This window comes from Silurus aristotelis (genome assembly GCF_946808225.1).
Source record: "Silurus aristotelis genome assembly, chromosome: 4".
In the NCBI taxonomy this organism is placed as follows: Eukaryota; Metazoa; Chordata; class Actinopteri; order Siluriformes; family Siluridae; genus Silurus; species Silurus aristotelis.
Window position 1 is genome coordinate 20,502,184 of NC_139577.1, and position 23,970 is coordinate 20,526,153.

At 36.4% G+C, this 23,970-nt stretch overlaps 1 protein-coding gene and 1 long non-coding RNA gene across 6 annotated transcripts in view; one reads left to right on the forward strand and one right to left on the reverse strand.

Moving 5' to 3' along the window:
• Positions 1–23,970, forward strand: part of kcnq5a (potassium voltage-gated channel, KQT-like subfamily, member 5a) — a 117,257-nt gene that overhangs the window by 83,678 nt on the left and 9,609 nt on the right. For 2 of the 4 annotated variants that reach the window (XM_083539391.1, XM_083539393.1), the window contains exons 2-12: positions 1,600–1,690; positions 3,720–3,846; positions 6,480–6,655; positions 7,327–7,452; positions 8,643–8,753; positions 9,538–9,633; positions 15,308–15,402; positions 16,215–16,241; positions 17,664–17,720; positions 19,535–19,755; positions 22,209–22,314. In XM_083539391.1, coding sequence (XP_083395517.1) covers positions 1,600–1,690; positions 3,720–3,846; positions 6,480–6,655; positions 7,327–7,452; positions 8,643–8,753; positions 9,538–9,633; positions 15,308–15,402; positions 16,215–16,241; positions 17,664–17,720; positions 19,535–19,755; positions 22,209–22,314 — 1,233 coding nt within the window. The remainder of the gene's footprint in view (positions 1–1,599; positions 1,691–3,719; positions 3,847–6,479; positions 6,656–7,326; positions 7,453–8,642; positions 8,754–9,537; positions 9,634–15,307; positions 15,403–16,214; positions 16,242–17,663; positions 17,721–19,534; positions 19,756–22,208; positions 22,315–23,970) is intronic. The other 2 variants (XM_083539392.1, XM_083539394.1) reach the window with 1 other exon arrangement.
• The window catches only part of LOC310724956, a 41,837-nt gene continuing 33,802 nt past the window's right edge, over positions 15,936–23,970 (reverse strand). The window contains exons 3-4 of one of the 2 annotated variants that reach the window (XR_014533210.1): positions 20,517–20,564; positions 15,936–19,749 (exon numbers count right to left, since the gene is read on the reverse strand). This is a non-coding gene — a long non-coding RNA (uncharacterized lncRNA). The remainder of the gene's footprint in view (positions 19,750–20,516; positions 20,565–23,970) is intronic. The other variant, XR_014533209.1, reaches the window with a different exon arrangement.

Consider the following 23,970-nt stretch of genomic DNA (forward strand, 5'->3'; position numbering starts at 1 on the left):
AAAAAAAAAAACAGAAAAAGATACACATACTTTAAAGATCATCTTTATGCACAGCATTAAAAAAGGCATAACCTGACAAGTTCCTCAATATCTCATTACTGGCTTCATAAATAGTACACCATATTGACAAAAGTTTGTCGCACCTGTCCATAAGCTTCATATGTGCATTTTCAACATCCCATTCCACATTTCATACTGTTCCACATTTATTTGTTGATATAATAACATCCACTCTTCTGGGAAGATATTTAATGTGATTATGGAGTGTGCTTGTGGAGAATTGTGCTCATTTATCCAGAGTGGTTTTAGTAAAGCCAGGTATTGCTGTAGGTGAGGTAGGGGTGCAGTCAGCTTTCTAATTCATCTCAAAGGTGTTCAGTAGGGTGGAGAACAGAGCTCTATAGCTCAATCAAGACCTTTCACTTTATCCCATGTAAACCATATTTTCATAAAGCTTGCTTGTGCACAGAGGCATTTTCATGCTGGAACAGGTTTGGGTCTTTTTGTTCAAGTGAAGGGAAAATGTAATGCTACCACATCCAAAGACATCCTGTTGTGGTGACACCTCTGTGGTGACAGTTTGGGTAAGAACTACATATGGGTGGAAAAGTCAAGTGTCCCGAAACTTTTCTCCATATAGTGTATTAAAAAAACATCACTTATTTGAATATTAGCTTTATTATGGAAACCCGTGTCAGAACAAGCAAGAAGTATCTGGTTAAAGTGTGAATGCAGGATCTCTAATCAGGGCAGTTACCAAAACTGCAGTGAAACAACATTATCAGTCTGATACCCTGACAACATGAAAAGCCATGATCAAAATTAATAGCTCTAAGGCATGCCTGATTGCAGTAGTCATACTAGTTGCAGTACAATACACACTTTACAACCTAGTTCAGTTGTTCAAATTAAATTTTGAACTGGTTGCTGGACTGTGGCTGTCAAGTCATAACCAAACATTTGAGGCCTAAATAGGCTTGCTTCCTATTTGTTTCATCCAGATGAGCACTAAATTACTTCACACTCAACGTCTACGTTTCCTGGTAATGATCCGTGCACGATATTTTTCACTGTTTTTAATGGAAAGAAGTAATAAGGTTCATGCAACATTGTATTTATCATTCATTTATCTTTATATAATTTACACCATATCTGGATTTAATCTTATTTAATTATTAGATATACTGTATTGTTACACATCATAACAGTGCTGAAGGACTTGAAGAGTGTTTGTACAGTGATGCATAACACATTAATTGTGTTGAGAGAGTGTGCGTATCGTGTGTGGTGTGTCTGCAGTAGTGTTCAGACATTAACACTGTGTTACCTGGGGTCTTATCTGGGCTTTCCAGACACTGGCACTTGACCAGATAATGATATATCAAAGCCAAAGCCAGAGATCATATTCTGCTCACTACTCCAGTTAACTCTCTGGTGGTCAACACCGTGCTTACTGGGGCATAAATTAAGCTCCACTGACCTTATCAGTCTGATTTTTTTAGGTCTATAAATGCTTCAGAGAATTGAAAGAGCACCGGCAGGGGCAATTACTTCAAAATTTTAATCTTTTGTTTCTGTGTCTCTCTTGATTCCTGGCAGCTTCATCCTGGTGTTTGGCTGTCTGGTCCTGTCTGTGTTTTCCACCATCCCGGATCATATGGACCTTTCTAATCATTGCCTACTCATACTGGTGAGGAAGAAACACACTCTGGACATATGGCACATTATCACACAACAACAAAAACAGCATAGTTTGATTTTAAAAGTAGTCTCAAATATCTGACAAATAGTATTTTTTTATCTCATGTTCCAGCACCTCCTTTGACTCTTGTGGACAAATCTATTGACTCACTATATGATACATATTTTTATTTTGTTTTGTTAAACTAGATTTCTAGCATTGTTTTATTGGTAAGTATGATCTGCTCAGGAAAATGAGGTTCAGGCCCAAAAAAACGCATGGGCTGTCAGTCACATCACAGTTGGGATGCTGGATGAGCTGATGTGTCCCACTGTGCATTGGTCAAAGTTGGCTTTACTCTCACTGATGTAGAAACAATACACTTTGTATCAAATGGCATCCAGGGAAAGGAGTCTGTTATGAGAGTGCATGGATGTCACTCTCAGATGTTAAAAGAATGCTGAGTGTATCTCTGCCCAAGCTTAAGTTTCTCTGAATTGCTGAATATTGTGAAATCTGAACCGCACATCGACTCAGTAACTTCAATTTGGTCAATACATACATAACATATATGAATATAGAATACAATATGACATGCATAAAGACAATACAATTAGATTAACTATATGCAGTAATATTGTGTTTAGTTTGCCAATATTTTGCTTAATTTACCATAAAGTGCATGTATGTGAGGTGCATCATGAGTCTAACATTCGTACTAAATTTTGGAGAGATAAGCGGCTGTACTGCTGCAGCACTGTCAGCTTTGTCGTAAAGTGCTGTACTGACAGATGCTTTAATCTGCTGAGAGTTTTAATCTACCAGTGAATCCTGTTAGATTTATCAAATGGTGCAATTAACAGGGTCGGCAGCTGACATTGAGAAACGAGCTCCAGGGGTAATTATGCTAACCAGATACTATTATGAGCTCCTGTAGGGCACTGCGCATTTCCATCGCAAAATGCATAGTCAGGCATTTTGCTGCTTTAGAACTCACTGTACATAATGGTGTAACATCCTCGTATCTAGGGAGCACCTTTTTTCATTTTGATTTTGGGAAATTGTCCTCTTTTAAATACTTTAGCTTTATCAAATATAAATATTAATTTATACTATTATTCGTACTTGGAGGACAGCTCTTTCCATCCCAAGCACTGTAAAAAATACTTAAAACACATTTGCAGTGTAAAAGAAGACATAGATAATGCCATGGTCAATGTTAACAAATTCACTGACCCTTAAACATTTCACTGCCAAGACAAAGAGAAGTCCTATATACTAATCAGTCCGTGAATAATACAGTTATGGATTCTAAAAGTGCCTCACTTTTTTTCTAGGAGCTTCTACTCACGCCATACAGACAGGATTAAAAACATAGACCTAGACCTGTTTTTCAGACACTGAATTTAATGATTTAACTGATTGACTCTACACGCAATCATTTCAGATGTTCCACATGTTCCACATGAAAATTTATGAAGACAGTCACTAAAATCACAAGCTTTATATAAACAGTTTTTGTCACTCATCTCTCATGCGCCACCACAGGAGCTGTTTGCAAGCATTTCCTGGGGAGATGCAATCGGTTATACTGACAGAGTGATCTGTCATACAACCAGTATAAAGAATTTCTCCTGTCCAGTGACAAATAGACTTAACAAACTGAGTCTCATTACCTGAGACTGGGAATCTCTGTTTACACTGCTAGTTGTTATGGGAGAAGTAAAGTAAGGAAATTTGGGGAGAAAAAGTTGATCTACACGCTACAAACTTAAGAACATTATAGAATTAAAGTCATGCTTTGACAGATACAACAACAGCCATGTGGAATGTTTTTATCTCCGTTCCTTGTACAAGGGATAAGGGATGTATCTGAACTGTTTCTCTAAAACATTTATATAATATGCTTACAATGTGTTCTAAAATTGTGTGTGTGTGTGTGTGTGTGTGTATATATATATATATAGTATTAAGTTTACTAATGCTGCCCAGTGTGCAATATCCAATACAGTTAATGAGATAATTTGTTGTGTTGTAGGAGTTCGTAATGATCGTTGTGTTCGGTCTGGAGTACATCATTCGCATCTGGTCTGCTGGATGCTGCTGTCGCTACAGAGGATGGCAAGGAAGACTGCGCTTTGCCAGGAAGCCCTTCTGTGTCATAGGTGAGAAACGCTTGAGTCTGATTTACCCTGTATGTACTATAAACTATATATTTGTGGGTCTGTATTTGTATGGTGTTTGTGTGTAGAGTTGACTGTACTGATTTATATTGAAGCCTTGTTCAATAATTATGCTCAGAGCTCCATCATAGTTTCACCAGTGGCTCACTAATGTGTGAGTAAGAACCTCAAGTCCAAAGCAAGATCGGTTCTGTGCTTGTTTGTGGAAAGTCATCATCAAAACAGTTTTGTTTTTACAAAGACAAATCGCTTCTGAATCATGAATTGATTGTTTAGCTTTGTACACCACTGCTGCTCACAGTTGGCATGCTGGTTTTTGCTAAATGGGAGACAATGCACGACACTATTTTTTTTATAGATTTTTTTTTTGTGATGAATTCATTAGTATTTGGTGTTTGTAATATTTTTTGCTAGACATTACTTAGTTGCAAAACTCACCATCCCATTTTCCCAATGAAACATGGCGCAGAACGTAAATTTGTTAAATCAACCACATTATTTTCAATGTTTAAATGAAATTATTTTAATTATTTTAAATCAACCTTTTTCATTGTATACCCACATTTAACCTGTACTGCTTCTTGAGGGCCACCATTTTTTTTATAAACGTACTCCTTAGTCTTCATATTTTCCTTCTCCCTGGCGGCTCCATCCTCAGCATTCTTCTATCAATGTACCACATGTCCCTCCTCTTCACATGACCAAACAATCTCACTTGTGAATCTCTCAACTTGTCACCAAAACGTACTACCTGCACGGCCCCTCTTATAAACTCATTTATAATCCTGCTTATCCTCGTCACTCCCAATAGAAAATGGCACTGTCTTTAAACCATACAACATCGCAGGTCTCACCACAATCCTATAAACTTTCCCTTTCACTCTTACAGATATCCTTCTTTTACAAATCACTCCTGCTATCACTCTTCTCCACCCACTCCACCCTGCCTGCACTCTTTTCTTCACTTCTCTAACACACTCTCCATTACTTTGCACTGTTGACGCCAGGTATTTAAGCTCCTCCACCTTCACCACCTCTTCTCCCTGCAACCGCACCACTCCACTGCCCTCCCTCTCATTCACACACATACAGGCTAATAATTAAATGTACCGTATTTCCCGGACTATAAGCCGCTACTTTTCCCCCACTCTTTGAACCCCGCAGTTTAAACAATGAAGCGGCTAATTTATGGATTTTTCCTGGGTTTTTCCCGGTTTCACAAGCTCCATGCTAAAAAACGGAGCCCCATAACATTAGACTAATGAAATTGCTGAATGGGTTCAGGTGAACCAATAAAACTCTTTATATTAAATCAGACGCGCTCCCACTGAATCGGGCCGCACCACATCATAAATGTGGATGAGGTTCCTCTGACGTTTGACCTGCCGCTCACTCGGACTGTCTACAGGAAATGTGAATCATTCGTCACGCTGAAAACAACCGGGCATGAAAAAACGCACTTCACCTGTGTTCTGAGCTGCACGGCATCGGGAGAAAAGCTTCACCGATGGTGATTTTTAAAAGCACGACGATGCCAAAAGAAAAACTCCCAAGAGAAATTGTTGTGAAAGGAAGGAGGAAGACAGTGAACAATGACTTTCTTGGTAGGCTACTGTTTAGATACAAGCCGTGTAACAGACACTGTCTTTCGGTAAAGCCTGTGTAAAGTTCATTAGTTTTATTGTAGGCACCTGCGGCTTATAGACAGGCTAATTTATGTTCAAAATAAAAATCTTTGTCAAATTCAGTGGGTGCGGCTTATATTTGTGCGCTTAATAGTCCGGACATTACGGTGTATATATAATATTTCATGAATTTATGGTTGGATTCACTGGTGTTTGAATCCTCTTTTCCTGTTTTTAGCTCCATATCTTGGGAAAAGTATTAAAAATACAAGATGGCTTAATTGAACAAAGAATAATCTTTTTCCAGGTCAGGTAGAGTAGTGGAGGGCTGGAGATAGGATTTAGAAGATTTGCTTTTATGAAAGGAGATGGATGTGCTGGCCCTAAAAGACATGCTTCTGATATGTCTGAGAGAAATAGCTTGCTGTAGTTTGCTGATTAGTTATAGAAGGAGATCTGTAAGAGTGAAAGGGAAAGTTTATAAGGCTGCAGTGAGACCTGCGATGTTGTATGGTTTAGAGACAGTGGCATTAAATAAAAGACAGGAGGTGAAGCTGGAGGTAGCAGAGCTGAAGATGATGAGATTTTAATCGGGAGTGATGAGGATAGACAGGATTAGAAATGAGTTTATTAGAGGGACATTGCATGTAGGAAATTTTGGAGACAAGGTGAGGGAGGTGCGATTGAGATAGAAGTATATTGATAGGAGAATGCTGAGGATGGAGCTTCCAGAAAGAAGGAAAAGAGGAAGACCAAGGAGGAGGTTTATGGATATGGTAAGGTAAGACATGCAGGTAGTTGGTTTAAAAGAGGCAGATGTAGTGGACACGATAGTATGGAGATAAAGTGCAGCCCAAAAAAAAACTATAGTCTGTTGCAGTTTTCTGTGTCCTTATTAATTACTGCTATGTACAGTATATGTTAACCAAAAATCTTTTATGCCTGTGCTCCATGTAAACACGAGCATGTCTCTTTTTCTTTTCATTGCAGATATAATAGTTCTTATTGCGTCCATTGCTGTTGTGTCGGCCGGCAGCCAGGGAAACATTTTTGCCACGTCTGCACTGCGCAGCCTTCGCTTCTTACAGATCCTGCGGATGGTGCGCATGGACCGAAGAGGGGGTACCTGGAAACTTCTGGGATCTGTAGTCTATGCCCACAGCAAGGTACACGAGAATATGATAATTTATGTATATTTTTTTAACTTGCAGTGACACCTTATAGCTTGGCCCTGTTTATCACAGAACCTATTTAGATGCAAGCTTCTTCTGAAATGTCTAAAATTAACTGAGCTCAGGCTGCACCCTGTAGTCTTATAGTATACAGTAGCCCAAATTGCAAAACAAATTGCATTCCAGAGACATCAAATAAGCAACTGAAATAACACTTTTTCTGTTTCTGTAAAAACAGATGCTAAATATGAGCAGAGGTGCCAGAGTGTGTGAGTGTGTGTGTGTGAGTGTGTGTGTGTGTGTGTGTGTGTGTGTGTGTGTGTGTGTGTGTGTGTTTGTGTGTGTGTTTGTGTGTGTGTGATCCTTTAACTCACAATGTTTGACCCTGCTTTCAGCCTCTCTTTTTCGGCAGCCCTGTCTGGGCTGTAGCTCCTGCCATGAGCCATGGCCAAACCACAGACTTCCTCAGCCCTCAGCCACCCGCCATTTAGTGGATAGATTATGGGCTGTAGCTCCCTACTGATTTCCTGTGGTCTTTGAAACAGCTGCTTTACTCCTCTATCTTTTCTAATTCCTGTCCTTTTGATTTTTTGTCCCATCATACAATATTTGGTTAGCCTTATGTTTTGGCATGCTGTATGACTCTTTCTTTTCTGTGTGTACAGGAGCTGGTAACTGCCTGGTACATTGGGTTTTTGGTACTGATCTTCTCCTCATTTCTGGTTTACTTGGTGGAGAAAGATTTAAACAAACAGTTTACCACCTATGCTGATGCCCTTTGGTGGGGGACGGTAAGTCTACATAAAGGTAGCACATGCACACAAACACTGCATTCCTTTGACTTTTTTTTTTTTTTTTTTCATCTAACACATTTATCCAGTCAGTCAAAATGATCGATTCTTTATTCCCTGATCCAATAGGTCTAATTTGTTCTTATGGTATCCCATTTTAGAATCAATCCAGAGCCAGCAATTCATAGCCACATTATACTGTTCTATCATGTTTCATATATCAGAGTTACATTGCAGAAACACAGCAGTCCACATGCCACGGCCACTCTCATGGTTTTCTTGTTCGGGAAATGAACAAATGATTGAATTCACCCAAGTCAGGAAAAACCTGTTTGAGTGTAAAGAACATAAGGTCAGTTTGTGGTGGTTCCTAGTCATTGCCTTTTTGAGGTTTAATTTAGTGGCTCATACAGAGCCAGCATTACACTGCCAAAGCATATCTAAGCTGAATTCTTGGTTCGGTGTGTAGATCTGCCAGGCTGACTGCAGTGCAGAGAAGAAAAGCAAAAGAACAGGACTCTGTGTCTGTATGTGTCTATTCCCAGCCATCAGTTAATGTCTGCAACACACTCAGCATTTGACAGATCACTCACTTTTACTGGATGTATTGAATTTGCTTTGGCCTGTGCTTTGTTTAAGTATTCCCTGCCTGCAAAAATCTGAATTTCTCACTTATCAGTACAGAACGAAGAGTGAGCTGTTAGAATAATGTTTTTTTTCCCTTTCTTTTTCTTTTACGTAAAATACTGATTTATTGCTCTCAAAGAGAAAAAAGAAGCAGGTAACATAAATGGCAGTGTGGCTGTAACTCTAGAGTATTCCTCTGTTTGCCTTTAGATATTAATGGTTTTTTAATATGGCAGATTGGACAGGAATTGTTGTAAGTGGAGCTTTGCTTCCAACATGTGGCTTTTACTGCCGTGTGTGGTGGTCTCTCATAGGAATATGATCAGGGTTAGGGTTAGGGTGACTTAGGGTTAGACTGTGCCCTTTACTAGACCCAGCTTCCCTATGAGTAGTCAAATCTAGAGTATCTTCAATCTATTCCTACTCTGTTAGACTGATTGAAGGTTCGTCTAGGCATTATTGTTTGTCCTGAGTTTGTATTCTCTAGAGTAATTTAACACTTGTCTGCAAGGACCTGGCATGCTCAAACTCTGACCCTTGACCTCTGATGTCTGTATACTCAGATCACTCTCACTACCATTGGCTACGGAGATAAGACACCACAGACCTGGCCAGGTCGGCTCCTGTCAGCAGGATTTGCTTTGCTGGGGATCTCTTTCTTTGCCCTTCCTGCGGTAAGTACATGCAGCCTTGTAATCCCAGTGAAAGCAGCAAGGCCTCCTAATCAACCATCACCCTGAACCTTGATACTCTCAATGGTCATAATGCATAGTATTACATTTTTTTTAATGGACCACTAACACGTAACATAAATGCAATGGAATGAACAGAAGACTATTCCAAATACAATGATGTACTATGTCTAAAGTATTTTTTTATTATTATTATTATATTCTCTGACTATTCTAACTATGAATATAATTTGAAAACAGAGACAAGTTTTATGAAGCAGCTCTACTCCCTGTTTTTGTACTTATCTATTTTGGCCCTTGCTAAGGTATCTGGGTGTGAGGTAGGTCACGCTGTGATATTAATCCAAGGTGTCTTAGATCTCAGTGTTCAGATCCATATGTACGTCATTCCTGCATAGCTCTGTCTGCCAGCCCTGTGTGGCTAGTGTTATTTCAGGAGTGCCGTATTTCTCTGAGCTCTCAAAAGAGAAGATTAATGTCAGTTATGTGTCATATGCTATCCAAAAACATATCCAATAAGCTTTTTGTCATTTTTGAAACACTAGATTTTGCAACAGTGACTTTCATGTGGAGTGTGTTCAAGTGTTTAGGTCAAACAGCCTAATGACAGTTGTCTTTTCTGTCTCTGCCTGTGTTCGCTCTGCTAAAGAGTTTAGATCCCACACTGGATGACTAATAGCAATGACAAACAGTAGGCAAACATTTGTGGAATTTATTGAAGAAAAAATTCTTTAACAAATAATAAATCACGTGTGTCTGTGTGTAGGGGATACTAGGCTCAGGCTTTGCTCTGAAGGTGCAGGAGCAGCACAGACAGAAACACTTTGAAAAGAGGAGAAACCCAGCTGCAAGTCTTATACAGGTAAACCCACTGCATTGAACATATATCTGCCTCCATAATTTAAGAAATGAATGAAGACACAGTGCAGTGACATGCTTCATTATTGTTTTTTTCTTCATCGTTTGTAATTGAGTTGAAGTAAAAGCAAAAAATGCATGTAAACACAAAAGTAAATTATAGTTTAAAAAGAAATGGCAATATACTGTATTTATGTAGTATATACTAATGTTTCCTAGTATATACTACATATATACTGTATTTATGTAGTATATACTAATGTTTCCTAGTCCTAGTCATGGAGTACTGTATATTTAGCCGTATTCTTTGGTCTCCAATCCCCTGATTCAACTAATCAGCTAATTAACAAGCCTATGTTCAACTTACTGTTCGAAATAAAAACACCAGACTGTGCAGTAAAGCGTTGTTTGAGGATCAGTACTGAGAATCTCGATTATGTTTTGAATGAGTATACATTATAATGCCAAAAAAATTGGACACCTGACCAATCATACGTATATTTGCTTGTTGAAAACCCCAATCCCAGATTTAATCCTTCGCTGACGGCTTTCCACTAGGTTTTGAAGTGTGGCTATGGGGATTGTTCTCATTCAGGTACAAGAGCATAAGTGAGGTCAGGCACAGTAGTTGGGTGAGGAGGCCTGGTGCTTAGTCAGCATTTTAGTTCTTCGTAGTGCTGTTAATTGGGATTGAGGTCAGAGCTCTAAACTTTGGCAGATCATTTCTTTATGGACTTTGCTTTGTGCACACAGCTGTGTCATGCTGTAACATTTTCAGCCAATTAGTTCCAATGAAGGGAAAATATAATGCTACAGCATACCATATACATCCTGTACAATTGTGTGCCCACAACTTTGAAGCAACAGTTTAAAAAAAAAAAATCCACATTTGGGTGTGATTATCGGGTGTCCACATACATTTGGCCATATAGTGTATGCCAGAGGTGCCCAAGCTAGGGCATTTGCTGGCATGTGATGACCTTTGATTTGGTCCACTTTTCCATATATAAAAAGAGGAAAAAAATAGGAAAAATGGATCAGTGGCAACATTCATTTTAATATAATGTTTGGTTTATTGCAATATTTATCAAGCTAGAGTTTTGTAGGAAAATTTTGGGTGCCTCTAATGTATATTATATATTATTATTCTATATACATGTTGCATACAGTATATAACATAACACGTATGCATTATTTTTTTGTCTTTACTTAAGTATTACTGTACATCCTGGCTTTTGTTTCTCTTATGTATGAAACATAATTACATATTTAGACTCTGCAGCACCAGTAAATGCAGACCCTTTTCCCCTGACCTCTAACCTCATAATGATTAATATTGTGGGTTGGAGTTTCACAGGGTGAAGATATGTGGGATTTACCATCTGTCTTGTCCACAATCTTCAGTACATTTTGTCTAAGGCAGGAGAAAATGAACAATAACACAGACATTTCACTTTAGACCATTACCCTCTCTGTCCAAAGGAAACACTGGTGACTATTTATTATGTGGTTCCACAGAAGGAAATTCTGTGTGAGGCTTTCCTGAAGAATAATACTTCTTCCTAATGGACTGAGCCACCCTTCTTTTAAAAAGTCACAGTCTTGAAGAAACAGGGAAACTGTACTATAGCATGATTGAATAACTTACGTTTGTTACCTGTTTCCCAAACAGAGCTAATTGGAATATCTGATCATGGTTTATCTAAATCATTTCTCTTGCTTTAGATATTTTCTTAATTAAATGATTAGTTTTATCTACAGTCAGGAGAACTAAGGATTTGGACATTTTTGTTTTTGTAACATATACTTTCAGTACATTAAAGTGTAGCTATGTATACAGTACACATATTCATAAGCATAAACAAAAATATACTTAAACAACTAAATTGTTAGGGAAAAACTATTTAGACACCACAAATGCAGTGTTGGCAATTACAGCTGTGGGATGTTTACTGTAGGAAATAATAAGGTTGTGCTGCATTATAGTAAAATTATTTTGCCCTTTCTTCTTGGAGGATCATCTTAATTTCCCCAAGGTTGCAACGGTCGAAAATTATATACTTGCAATTTTAGAATCCACAATCAACAGGATTTAAGTCAGGAAATTGGTGAGGCCATTCAAGGGCCTCCTAAATTATTTTGGCTAAATAATCTGAAGTTTTTGTCTAGTTTAAATATCTTTTTCCCCAAATTTGGTTTCTTGTTTGACCATAATTGTTGCGGGGCAGTAATAATTTCTCAAAATGCTTTTTCATATACTATACATGTATATGTGCTTATTATTCAGCAATTAGGTTTTGTGTGTCGTAGGAATTTTTGAGGAACTGCTGACTTCTTTTTTACCTTTTTTAGTCTGAGAGACCGTTTGAAATCTTTTATGCTGCTATAACCACAGAAAGCAGGGGGTGCTGGAATATTATGCAAATTATGCAAGAGTGCAATAAGAAAAAAATGCACCAGAAACCCATGAATGACACCAACAGTTTGGTGCTGTAACAGTACCAGGTTTTTTGTTGGTTGTTGTTTTTCTAATATTTCTATTCGGTCACACGACATATCATCTTTGGCTCTGACCATACTGAAATAGCCATACGACTATAGCTACAGTATAGATAGGAAATTATGCATGTTTCTGGCACTGTTTTTGACAATCAACCCAGAGCAAAAGCTTAAATTCTAAGTATGTATTGGGCCGACTAAGCTAGCATTTTCATTTATAATGCTGCTGATGACACAGCTTGCATGTCTTTTAAAGATTGGGATTTGGCTTTGTGCTTAGTGTGGTGTTTACAGCTTAAGTTAAATTTGGCAGCGCACTGTTTTATATTATGTATAAGTCCACACTATGTGACATTTTTGTTTTATCTAACAGCCTATTTACAGCTGCTCACTATTAAAAGAAAAACACCTAAGTATTGTAAGAAATATTGTCAAGCACAATAACAATGATTAGAAAATAGTATCTTAGAAATGTATAGAATCCAGTGTGTGTTTATTGTCGCAGTAAGGAGGCAGGTGACTTTTGTCAAAACTTTGTTTCTTTTGACTTTTTGTTATTTTGTTATTTCTCTTTTTAGCATGTTGATTTTATTTATTAGTTACGTCTTTCCAAAACACCACCTGAAAGGCCAAAGTACATACATTAATAGACTTGCGTTTCTCTTTGCCATGTTCAGTGCTCGACAACGCCCCGAATACTTTTAGTATATTTGGTTTGAAGTAACTTTTTTTAGCACCCGCTGTTTAGAATATAGCTTAATGGTTATGGATGCCACACCTGTCCAAAGATGACTGTGGTTTCCTAAACTCTTCACCTACCTATTTACCAGTTGAACTGACAATTACGTTTTGCTTTGACTCTTTTGACTCTTTTGCTTTGACACTTGTAATTGTTTCACATTTGTGTAATAATGTTGTCCCAAAACATAGAAAACTCCTTCTTTTTTTTATTTTTCACGATTGATATTTATATTTTAATATAGTGTCAACATAGTTTTTCCCTATCAGTAAAATTTTTTTTTTTGATTTTTTGTTTATGCTTATAAATACATATGCTTAAGTATGCACACACACATTTATATTTATAACTACATATGTATATAGTCACCCTGTATTGAATTTGAAGTGGACATATGCAATGGACAAAAGTACTGGGACATCTGACTTTTCTAGCCATATGTGGTTCTTCCCCAAACTGTTACCACAAAGTTGGAGGCACACAATTGTATCAAATATAAAATATATAATCAGTTCCTGATTTCACTAAAGCTGTTGTGGCTAAATGAGTAAAAAAAAACTCCACAGCCACACTTCAAATTTAAGTGGAACATCTTTCCAAAAGAGTGAAGGTTATTATAACAGCAGTAATAAATGTGAAAAAAAACACATATACAGTTTAGGGTCAGTTGTCCACAAACCTTTGTCCATTTAATGTATATAAAATACAGAGAAAAAGTGTTTGAATAATTCTTTTGGCAGACTGTATACAGTTTCTTTTCTTTTTTTTAATGATGACTTGCTGTCCTGCAGTGAAATACTGTTCACACTAAGGTTGTTTTGAGGACTTCAAAAATAATGTCACACTTCTTTTAATCTGTTTGTTTTATATCTTTAACCTACTGTGTAGTGCCCTTTACTCTTAGCTTTTCCATCTGTCTTGCTCATCTCCTTGAATTGAAAGCGTAGTATGCAAGATTTATGATCTGTGGTGTTTGAATCATCACACATTTCCATAATCATTCTCTCTTACAGTTGTGCCTTTCAGCGTCTTTTCATATTGCATAAGTGCTGTAAAAAGCCTTTTGATTTATATTGCCTTCAACATACTAAGATTCCTCAACAGCCACTAATATGTCTGCTCTTTCTATTAAACAGTGTCTGTGTCTTCTGAATTTTTCAGTGCAGTTTTGTCACCTTTCTCATTTAAAAAAATTTTTCTTTATTGTGTTATACACTATATAGACAAAATGAATGAGGCACCTGACTTTCCAGCCAAATATGGTTCATCCAAAAACTGCTATCCACAAAGTAGCAGGCACACCATTTTCCCTTAACCTGAACTAGAAGACCCAAGCCAGTTTCAGCATAACAATGCACATGTTCACAAAGCCATCTCTGTGAAATATCTTCACAGAAGTGTGGAGGTTATTATAACAGCAAATGGGGCACATACAAACCTTATGACCAGGTGTCCACACAAGTTTTTCTATATAGTGTATGTTATATATGTCTTCTTTATTGTGTTATTTCCATAATATTTAATAATCCTTGGTATGTGTTTTATATATATATATTATTATTATATATATATATATATATATATATATATATATATATATATATATATATATATATATATATATATATATATATATATAATTTTACAAAAATAAATAAATAAATAAATAAATAAATAAATAAATAAATAAATAAATAAATAAATAAATAAATAAATAAATTAGGTGTTGGCTCACTAAATTGCTTTTGTGCTTTGATTCCAGCGCTGTATTTGTTGGTGTTTCACATATTTGTTCTTGCTAGATGTGGCACTTTTTTCCACATTTTTTGTGCTTTCCTCTTCAAGCTGTTCTTATATGGTGTGAGTTTCATTATGCAATAAGACATTTTTCAGTGTTTTTTTGTATGCAATTACAGTGTGCAATCTAAAGTTAGCCACTGTTATAGAATTCTAGGTTTGAAATCAAGATTAAGTGTGATGCAATGATTTTTCTAGGTCAATCAAAATTCAGCAAAGGCATTCACTGAATAAATGTCTTAACCTTCTATAAGAATGCCTATTTTTCCGGGCTTTTCCCTCACCATGCTGATGTCTTTCTGCACCCATGTCCATGTGTCTGTCCTTGTGTATGTGTGTCCTGCACCAGGCTGCGTGGAGACTCTACTCCACAGACCGCTCCAGAACGTACCTGAGTGGCACGTGGCGATACTATAAAAGTGTTCTTCCTTCTCAAAGGCATGTATCCATGCAGTCAACTGATGAGAAAACTCTGACCTGAACTGGTTTTTACTAATCTGCCTTTTTTGTTTTCCTTTCTTTTCATTTTTATTATTTTCTTTTCTTTTTCCAACCCTCGCTCTCTCCTGGCCTTGTGACATTTCTTTTCAATTGCATTCCCCCCCCCTCCCCCTATTTTCCTTTTTGTATACTCTGCACGTAGTGTGTTTGGCGTAGTTATGCGGCTGATGAGAACTCGGTTTCCATTGCTACCTGGAAGCCTCATTTGAAGGCATTGCATACCTGCAGCCCTACAAAGTAGGTACAACTCTGGCAGCTGGGTGTTCTCTTTGGTGTCTGTGCTCCTGTGGCCTTCGTTCTTCCCTCTTTATCATTGCAAACAAGTCTGTGTCACCAAGCCTAATTCCATCTTTTTTGTGTTACCTCTCCTTGTATATTCCTCACGAATTCAAGCTTGCAAAAGGCCTGTAATCATCGAAATATCAAATTGGCTGCACTCAAAGTGAATTTAAGATCCACAGATAGTCACATACTTTCTCTTGAAGATACACTATGAGGGAAGATTAATTACACGAGCTTTATAGGCCAGCATGAAAGACAATATAGATTTTAGGCGCCTGGAAATATGTGGAGAAACATATGCACACACATACACATATGTAAGATCAGACAGAGGAAAGCATTACTGTATTTTTCCAGTAATCACTGACTTTCCTGTCCATTTTAAAGCTAAATTATCCTTGCAAGGGCTTTCCCAGACAGCTTGATTGTGCGTTACCGATTGCTTGCATGTCTGCTTGGTGCATGTTTATGCTATCTTCTTTTCTCAGTTTTTCTTTTTTTCTTTCTTTTTTTTTTACAGCGTGGTTTGTTTTTGCTCTGATTGTTAGTGCATGCGTGTATGTGTATGTCTCCCTCAATTTACTGTACACCGTAATGTGTTAACACAAAAAGAAATATATTGATGCTTCATTCATTGTATGAAAGATTCAGTATATTTCAGTGCCATTTGTCTTTTATTCTAGACTCTTTTTTTTGTTCCTGTTTTTCATGTAATTAAATAATCTCCTGCCCCTTTTGTCCTCTCTGTTGCTAACTAACACCTGAAGGAAAGACCAGGGCGAATCCACCACCAGGTTTGTTATTCTTATACTGTATGTCACCTGTACATTTATGACCATTGAAAAATATTTTTCTGTGCATACAATAGACACATATGCTTTATGTTTGAACTAGTAATTATACAAAGTGGAAAAAAGCTTGCGTTTGAGCAAAGAAAAATGAAAAAGAGACCCTTTTACGTATTCAGAGAATTCACACAGCAGGGTCAAGTGACCATAGGTCTATATCAGCTCAATGATGTTTGCATGTGACTTTATATATTTAAATTTCTGTGTGGGTATGATTGTGAGAGAGAGGCAGAGGGAGATAAAGTGGATGTGTGCACAATAAATAGCTCTATCTTGGCATTAGTTAAACATCGAGCACAGTACCACTTGTCTGATTACAGACATGATGCACTTTTTCCATTCTGCGATTATTTATGTTAGCGATTAAATATCACTCTGGAGAACGAATAGTCCAGGAATTATTAAAAAGAGAGAGAAAGACAGAGAGTGGGAGAGAGTTGCTGCTCAAGGTAGGAATGGCAGAGAAAGGCAGCGGGCCAGTGTGTCTCTTCTAAATGCTTGTGTATCTTTGTTCTTTGTTTATTTTTACATTTCTCTTTGTGAGAGGTCTTAGTGTCACATAATCAAAGGATTTTATGACAGTGAATGTGCATGCACAGCAAGGAGCCACATTTATAATGGCAGAGACTATTTAAGTAGTTGCATTTTCCTCACCAACTGAACTTTTGTTCTTCTTCACAGTTTGCTGTTCTATTAATTTACTGGTAATTTTAGCTTAGCTCACTGCTGGTGCGTTTGTAAGTAATTAGCAGTTTAATTGGATTTTGGGTGTGTAATTCATACTTTAAATAAATAAATAAAAGAACAGCAGCATTGCCAGACATGTAAGGCTTAAGTTAAGTAATTTATGCTCTTCTTGGTGGGTGGCAATTACACCATAATATGGTTTTGCAAAGACTCCTCTGAACTATAAACACACAAAGCAAAAATCTAGGTTGTAAATACTACTAAGCTGTGAACCACTTTAATAAAATGACTGGAGATGTTGTAGTGTGATGGGTTTTACTGGCCAGAGTGACAAGTGGTAGCTCTGTATGGAACCAAGCTCCTCTAATTAACTAACAAATTGTCACAAACTGGCTTTTATGTACTCTCATGTATATGTGGCCTTTAATGTGTGTGTTTAATGAGTGTTTGGGGGTGATTACTGTATCCATGCATGTCTGCCACTCATTGGGCTTTTAGCAGTTTTCCGAACAGAACCGATTAAGATTAACTAAGACAGAAATGTTTGCCTTTTTACTGTACAACCAAGTGTTTGTCTTTTTTTCCCAATCAAACCACACATTTGTTTGTTCCACTGAAAGAAATCTACTTTCTCTTCACAATTTAACTAATCCATACCCATCTGTCTCTCATGCTCCATAGTAAGGTTCATAGTAATAGACAGAAGCTCTTCAGGAAGTATACCACAAGGAACTATAGGTACCCAGCATCCCCCTCTGCTTTGGCCACATGACAACCAATGAGAATGCTGACTAACTGCAGGTGCATGGATGGCGACTCACTCCAAATGTACCTTTAATCTTCCAAATTTGATTTCATACAGAGGCTCAAACAGGGGCCTTAAACTTTGACTACTACCTGTTCCCTGAAGAGCTCAAATTAGATGACCTGGGATTCTCACTGCATTCACTATATTTAAACACAAAATTACTTTAAGCACCCACAAAACAAGATTAATACAATAATTATGCCATTTTTAATGACTGACAGTACGGTGCATGATTTGATCTGTTTCATAAATAGTATCTCAAGCTAATAAACCATTATAGTGTTAACATGACACTTAATAAAGACAGTTGTGTGGGGTTTTAGATTTAATAAGGAAGCTCCCATCAGCTGTGTCTACTTTTATATGAAGTGAGGCAAATTGTATTTGCATAATGCCTACATCTGCATGATGCATGTTGCATGCTTCTGAGTTATGCTTACTACTTCATAAAAGATCCATCTCTGAACACTAAGCACTAACTTGTGTTTGATCCAAGCTCAAGCCACTGGTATTCCCTTCACTATCGTCTTACAAATTTTGGTACTGTTCATGTAGCATCTGCATCTGTTTAGGGGTCCTTCGGAGAGGGAGGAATTTACCTCAATTTATTATTTTACCTTTTAACTGATCTCATTTTTCGTTGTAGTTTATTATGTCTCCAGCTCCCATTATCATGAGTGATTGGCCTGAAAACATTGCCTGTTGTAGAATGCATTGCATTGCATGTCTGTCTATTTATGTTGTTTAAACTATGAGTAAAGGACATCATTTTAGTACAGGGAATTTCTGCCTTTAAGTTGTGTGAATGATCATAATCTCATATTTTCTGCAATGTTAACTTAATAAATGTACATATAGTGTCCTGCATGCTTATTTACCTCCTTTGAACTTTTCCACATTTTGTATTGTCACCTAGAAAATTTGAACACCTTTATCTAGTGAAGGAATTATGTCTGACTAGTTGCCTTAAAACAAAGTCACTAGACAAAGCTGCTTTAGGGAGCATTTGAAATCCTGTTTGCCATAACCCATTCCTAGCATTTGAAATCCCATTTATCAAAAACACTTTTATTGAAAAAAATTGCAAAAAAGCAAATATGAAAGAATGTTTTCTGGTCTGATGAGACGGGCACAAAGCATTACATTTGGAAAGAAGAAAAAAAAACTACCCAAAGAAGGCAATTCCCACAGTAAAAGCATCATGGTAGTAGTATCATATTAAGGGGATCGTTAGCAAGAACTGAGAAGTTGGTCATGGTTGAGGGCAAATTGGATAAAGCCAACTACAAAGATAATCTATTCCAGTCTACAGGACACTCGACACTCGCAATGGTTCAAAACTAAGAACATGCGTATGTTTGAATGGCCCAGTAAAAGATCAAATATCAATCTAATTGAGACAGTGTGTAAATACCTTTTACTACTTAAAATGATCGTTCGACTATGACCTCTCTCCTATCTGACAGAACTTAACTTGTTTATCACAGTAATAAAAGCACCTTTGAATGTTAAACATTTTGTAAATAAAAAAAAAGGTAATAGATTCGCATGACAAAATGTGGAAAAGAGCAATGGAGTGAATAGTTCTTCAGTAAGCTAAAATATCATTACTATTACCAGTCATTTGTCTTTACCAGAAATTGGGCTGTATTTAATGTATATTTTTCTTTCTTTTTTCTTCTTTTCACCATTCTTTCATCATTCTTACCTGCTCTTCCTCAACTGCCCTCCTTCCCTCATGTAGTCAGAAACTGAGCTTTAAGGAACGGGTGCGCATGGCCAGTCCTCGTGGTCAGAGCATTAAGAGCAGGCAGACATCTCTGAATGACAGACGTTCTCCTGTGACTGAGGTAGCAACAGATGGGAGCAGCCCAGCCAAGGTACAAAAGAGCTGGAGTTTCAATGACCGAACACGTTTCCGACCCTCGCTCAGGCTCAAAAGTCAATCACGCACCATGCCTGAAGGTAAGAGAGAGAAAAACATGTCATGGTGTAAACTTATTGATTATAATCATAATGTATTGCCTACTAGAAGCATCGGTTATAGAAATTGTAGGCAGTATAAGTATATATTAAGAATATCTATAAGAATTGTTCCTGTGTGACAAAGTGTATACATAATTATCCTGAATGACAATAGACTGCTAAAAGAAATTTGGAGTGCAACATTATGTTTTTAGCTACTCAGTATGGACAAGTATTGGAGGTTACTATCTCTTTGTTGGACTTGTTGGAAAACATCTTAAACCATTTACTGGACAAATGCCTACAGTGTTGCATAAAATATGATGTAAATTATGTACATTTCATACTCAACTTTACTTGTGCACTTTAAATGTTAAAATGTTTCATCATAGCATCAAGGTTATCACTCAGAATAACATTATTGCCCCACAATATGTCAGCAATATGTTTACTCATCTGAATATATGCATTAATGCTATGATGGTATATGAAATAGTTCTGGACAGATTCCCAGAGTGAAAGTTTTGGTAATAATGTCTTTAATACATACAAATAAAAAGCTTTAAAAACGTTTATAAAACATTTTCCTTTTGATGAACCTGTTTGCTGAGGGCACTTAATCTTAAGGTCTTAAAAGCTGAACGAGGTCAATCTTCGTGCATTCTGTCTCGGTCTGTTTAAGTTTATATCTTGTGCCTTTTAGTGTTGTTGCTCAGTGCACCATAGCTTAATGACAGGTATGAGGCTGCTTCAACAATTACCTATTGTTCTTGTTCACTTCTACAGTCTCCAGAGTCCCCTCAGTGGAACTGTAGAGAATTGAGAGAGATAAAGAGAAAGAGACAAAGCCAGTTTGGAAACTGTGTGCTAGTAAAGGCAGTTCTACTCAGCTTGTGATGGAAAAAAAATTCACATTATGTGTCAGTTTTAAAAGGCCAGTTAATCTTATGGCAAAATAGGAATCTGCAAGGCAACATTATAAGCTTAAATGACAGGAAATATTGTGGTTTGACTTTGAAAATCTGTCTGTCTTTTTTACTACTTTCCAAACCAACAATTGAACAACATTTGCATTTGTTCATGATTCTCAAATGCTTTAGCAGCTGTGCATGCACTATAGAGCAGGATTTGTGCTTGACACCCGATTTCCAAAATTTGTCCGTGTGTTATCCTGTGGAAGAATGGTTGTTATCTTCAGCAGGGCTCTGGTCATATGAATGATATGAATAAGAGGTTGTCTACTTCTTTCTCATATTCACAGCAGCTGAGCATCCAATGTGTCCTGACTGAGCAGTCTATGAAAGTGCACTACAGCCTAATAATTTACAAACACTTGTCCCCTACCCTCAAGGGTATCTTTAGTCAGAGGGACATTTTTCTCAAGGAGCATTATTTAAGGTACATAATTGGCCCTGAGAGCACAGGCACATCTACAATACCCATCTGTTATGTAGTCAACACACTGTGCAAGGTGCAACCCAGATTAATGACCCCTGTATGGTGCTTACAGACTATTGTTAAATGTCGTCTCCTATTGTCTGCTATGCTTGTAGGATATATATATATATATATATATATATATATATATATATATATATATATATATATATATATATATATATATATATATATATATATATATACACACAATAGAAACAAGCTGCTGAACCGGTGAAACATATCAGTAGAGATACTGTATATTATAAATATATTTCTACTGATATGTTTTACCGGTTCAGCAGCTTGTTTCTATTGTTTACAATGCCACATTACAACACACTAACAGTAATCTGTAATGCTTTATCATTTGCTATCTTTAACAAGTCTGAATAGAAGTCTGGGTGAAACTGATAACTGTAATAGTAATTTGATCCCACAATTTACAGAATTAAACACAACAGAAAATCTTGAGCAAAAGTGTATTAGAGCATTAGAAAATGGCAGGCTGGTAACATACTGTAGTTGGGAAAATTTATTATTTAATAGCCAGGATTGTGTATGGAATATATGATGAAAAATGTGCACACAGTAAAACAACACAACTCATAACACACACCATGTTTAGTTTACTTTGTACCCTTGGGTTGAATCACGGTAGAATTGTTCTCACACTGCAGTTAAAATTTCTTTCAGTCCATCTCAAGTGAGTTATTACACATAAATGTTCACACCTACACCGAAAGTGTAAAACTACTGCATATGCATTAAATTTGTTACACCTTTACTTAAATTACTAAATAATCAAAATGCATTAACACTGTGTGAAATCAAACACACTGGTAATTTTGCTGCTACTTTTTCATAATAATGCCTGTCTGTATAGATTCAAAAGTGTTGATTCAGTATTAGAATGTTACACATGATGCTTATGTTTCACTCATACTTGTATGCTCTTAATTGTACTTTTTATTGACTTATCTTCTATTTTGCTATTATCTTTTTCTCACTCTTAGCTGACAGTTTAGGAGGAGAGGAATGCTTTGATGAGAAAGGCTGTCATTGTGATGTGACCGTGGAGGATCTGTCTGCTCCTCTGAAGACAGTTATCAGAGCTGTCAGGTGAGAAAATAACTAAATAAACACATAAGAGGTACATATCGAAAGGTCATTATATGTAGAGGCCAATTTCATATTCAGATCATTCTGCACAAGCATCATACTAAACTACAGGGGGCTATTATTTGTATAAAATAATAAGAAGAATAAAATTTGTATGATATTAAATTCCATATATTTGTTTATGATAATGATAAACAAAAAAGTTTGACATTAATGAGTTATTAAACATTAACCATAAATGTTTTCTTATATGAATTGAAACGTATCAAATGTATATGCCCAAATAGCTCATGCAGGAGTTTAAAGAACTAATGGATTATTAGTGGATATTAATAGAGAGCATTGGTGGATGGATGGATGGATGGATGGATGGATGGATGGATGGATGGATGGATGGATGGATGGATAGATAGATGGATGGATGGATGGATAGATGGATGGATGGATGGATGGATGGATGGATGAATGGATGGATGGATGGATAGACGGATTGATTGATGGATGGATGGACAGATGGATGGACGAATGGATGGATGACAAAAGTTTTATCATTACATAACATGTTATCAATATGTTAATTATTATATAACCAACCTTAATAGTCTCATCACGCATCTACAGTAGTTGCCTCTCAAGGTTGGGTTTAGGGTTGATGATGTAGAACTTTATATAGTAAGCTGAACCACAAATATAAGGATACATGCAGGAAGGATTTAGGAGTATTTGCTTTAAAGTTGAAATCTTTTTTCCCGAACATTTTTATAAACTAATTGTTACTACAAAAGTTTCAAAACTTCTGCATACTAGTGACATCTAGAGGAAAAAGATTGATGTATGGAAAAATAATGTGTTGTATCCAAGTGGGAACTGCAGCAGGCTTGTTTTCAAGAACCAAAAAAGTAAACAAATAACACTGAAACCTGTGAACAAACACAAACATGTATATTAAAGCCAGCCTAATCATCTGTTTCTTTACATATGGGCTTATCTGAAGTGTAAAATAAGTGAGTTTCTTTATGCCGGTTTCTTGAAGTTTTTTATGTATAGGCAAGTTTTATTTTCGCTGATTTGTAATTAACATTTTAAGATATTAGAAGATGTTAAGATAATAATAAGATATAAGATATTTATGTATAGTAAGTATAGTATAGTATAGTTTTATTGTAACTAACTTGGTAAAATTTTATTTGAATTATATTTATATATTAATATTATATAAATATTTAATTTAATACACAATTATACAAAAAAATAGAATAAATCTAATTCATGCAATAAAATTTTTTTTTATTAAATTATTTGCATTAAATCTAAATAAAAGTTAAATAAATGAAAAAACTAAATTAACTAATTTACAATTATTAGATCCCATTTGGGTAATACAGATGTGTATGTAAGTATGTGTGTGTTTTACATTCAATATGTAATTTTTTAAAGATATGATCTACTTAACTTTTCTACTTATTTCAGAATACTTTAAAAATGTCTTTATTCCTTCCATCCTTAATTCACTTACTCATTTGATATGTGGAATTGTCAGTATTTTCTACTTTTAAGAAAAATTCTTGAAGCTGGACATAAAAAGCTAAAGAATCCATAGCACTGGCATTACTGCTTGCCACTTCCTGGTTAGTGGCTGACACTAGCTCTATGGAT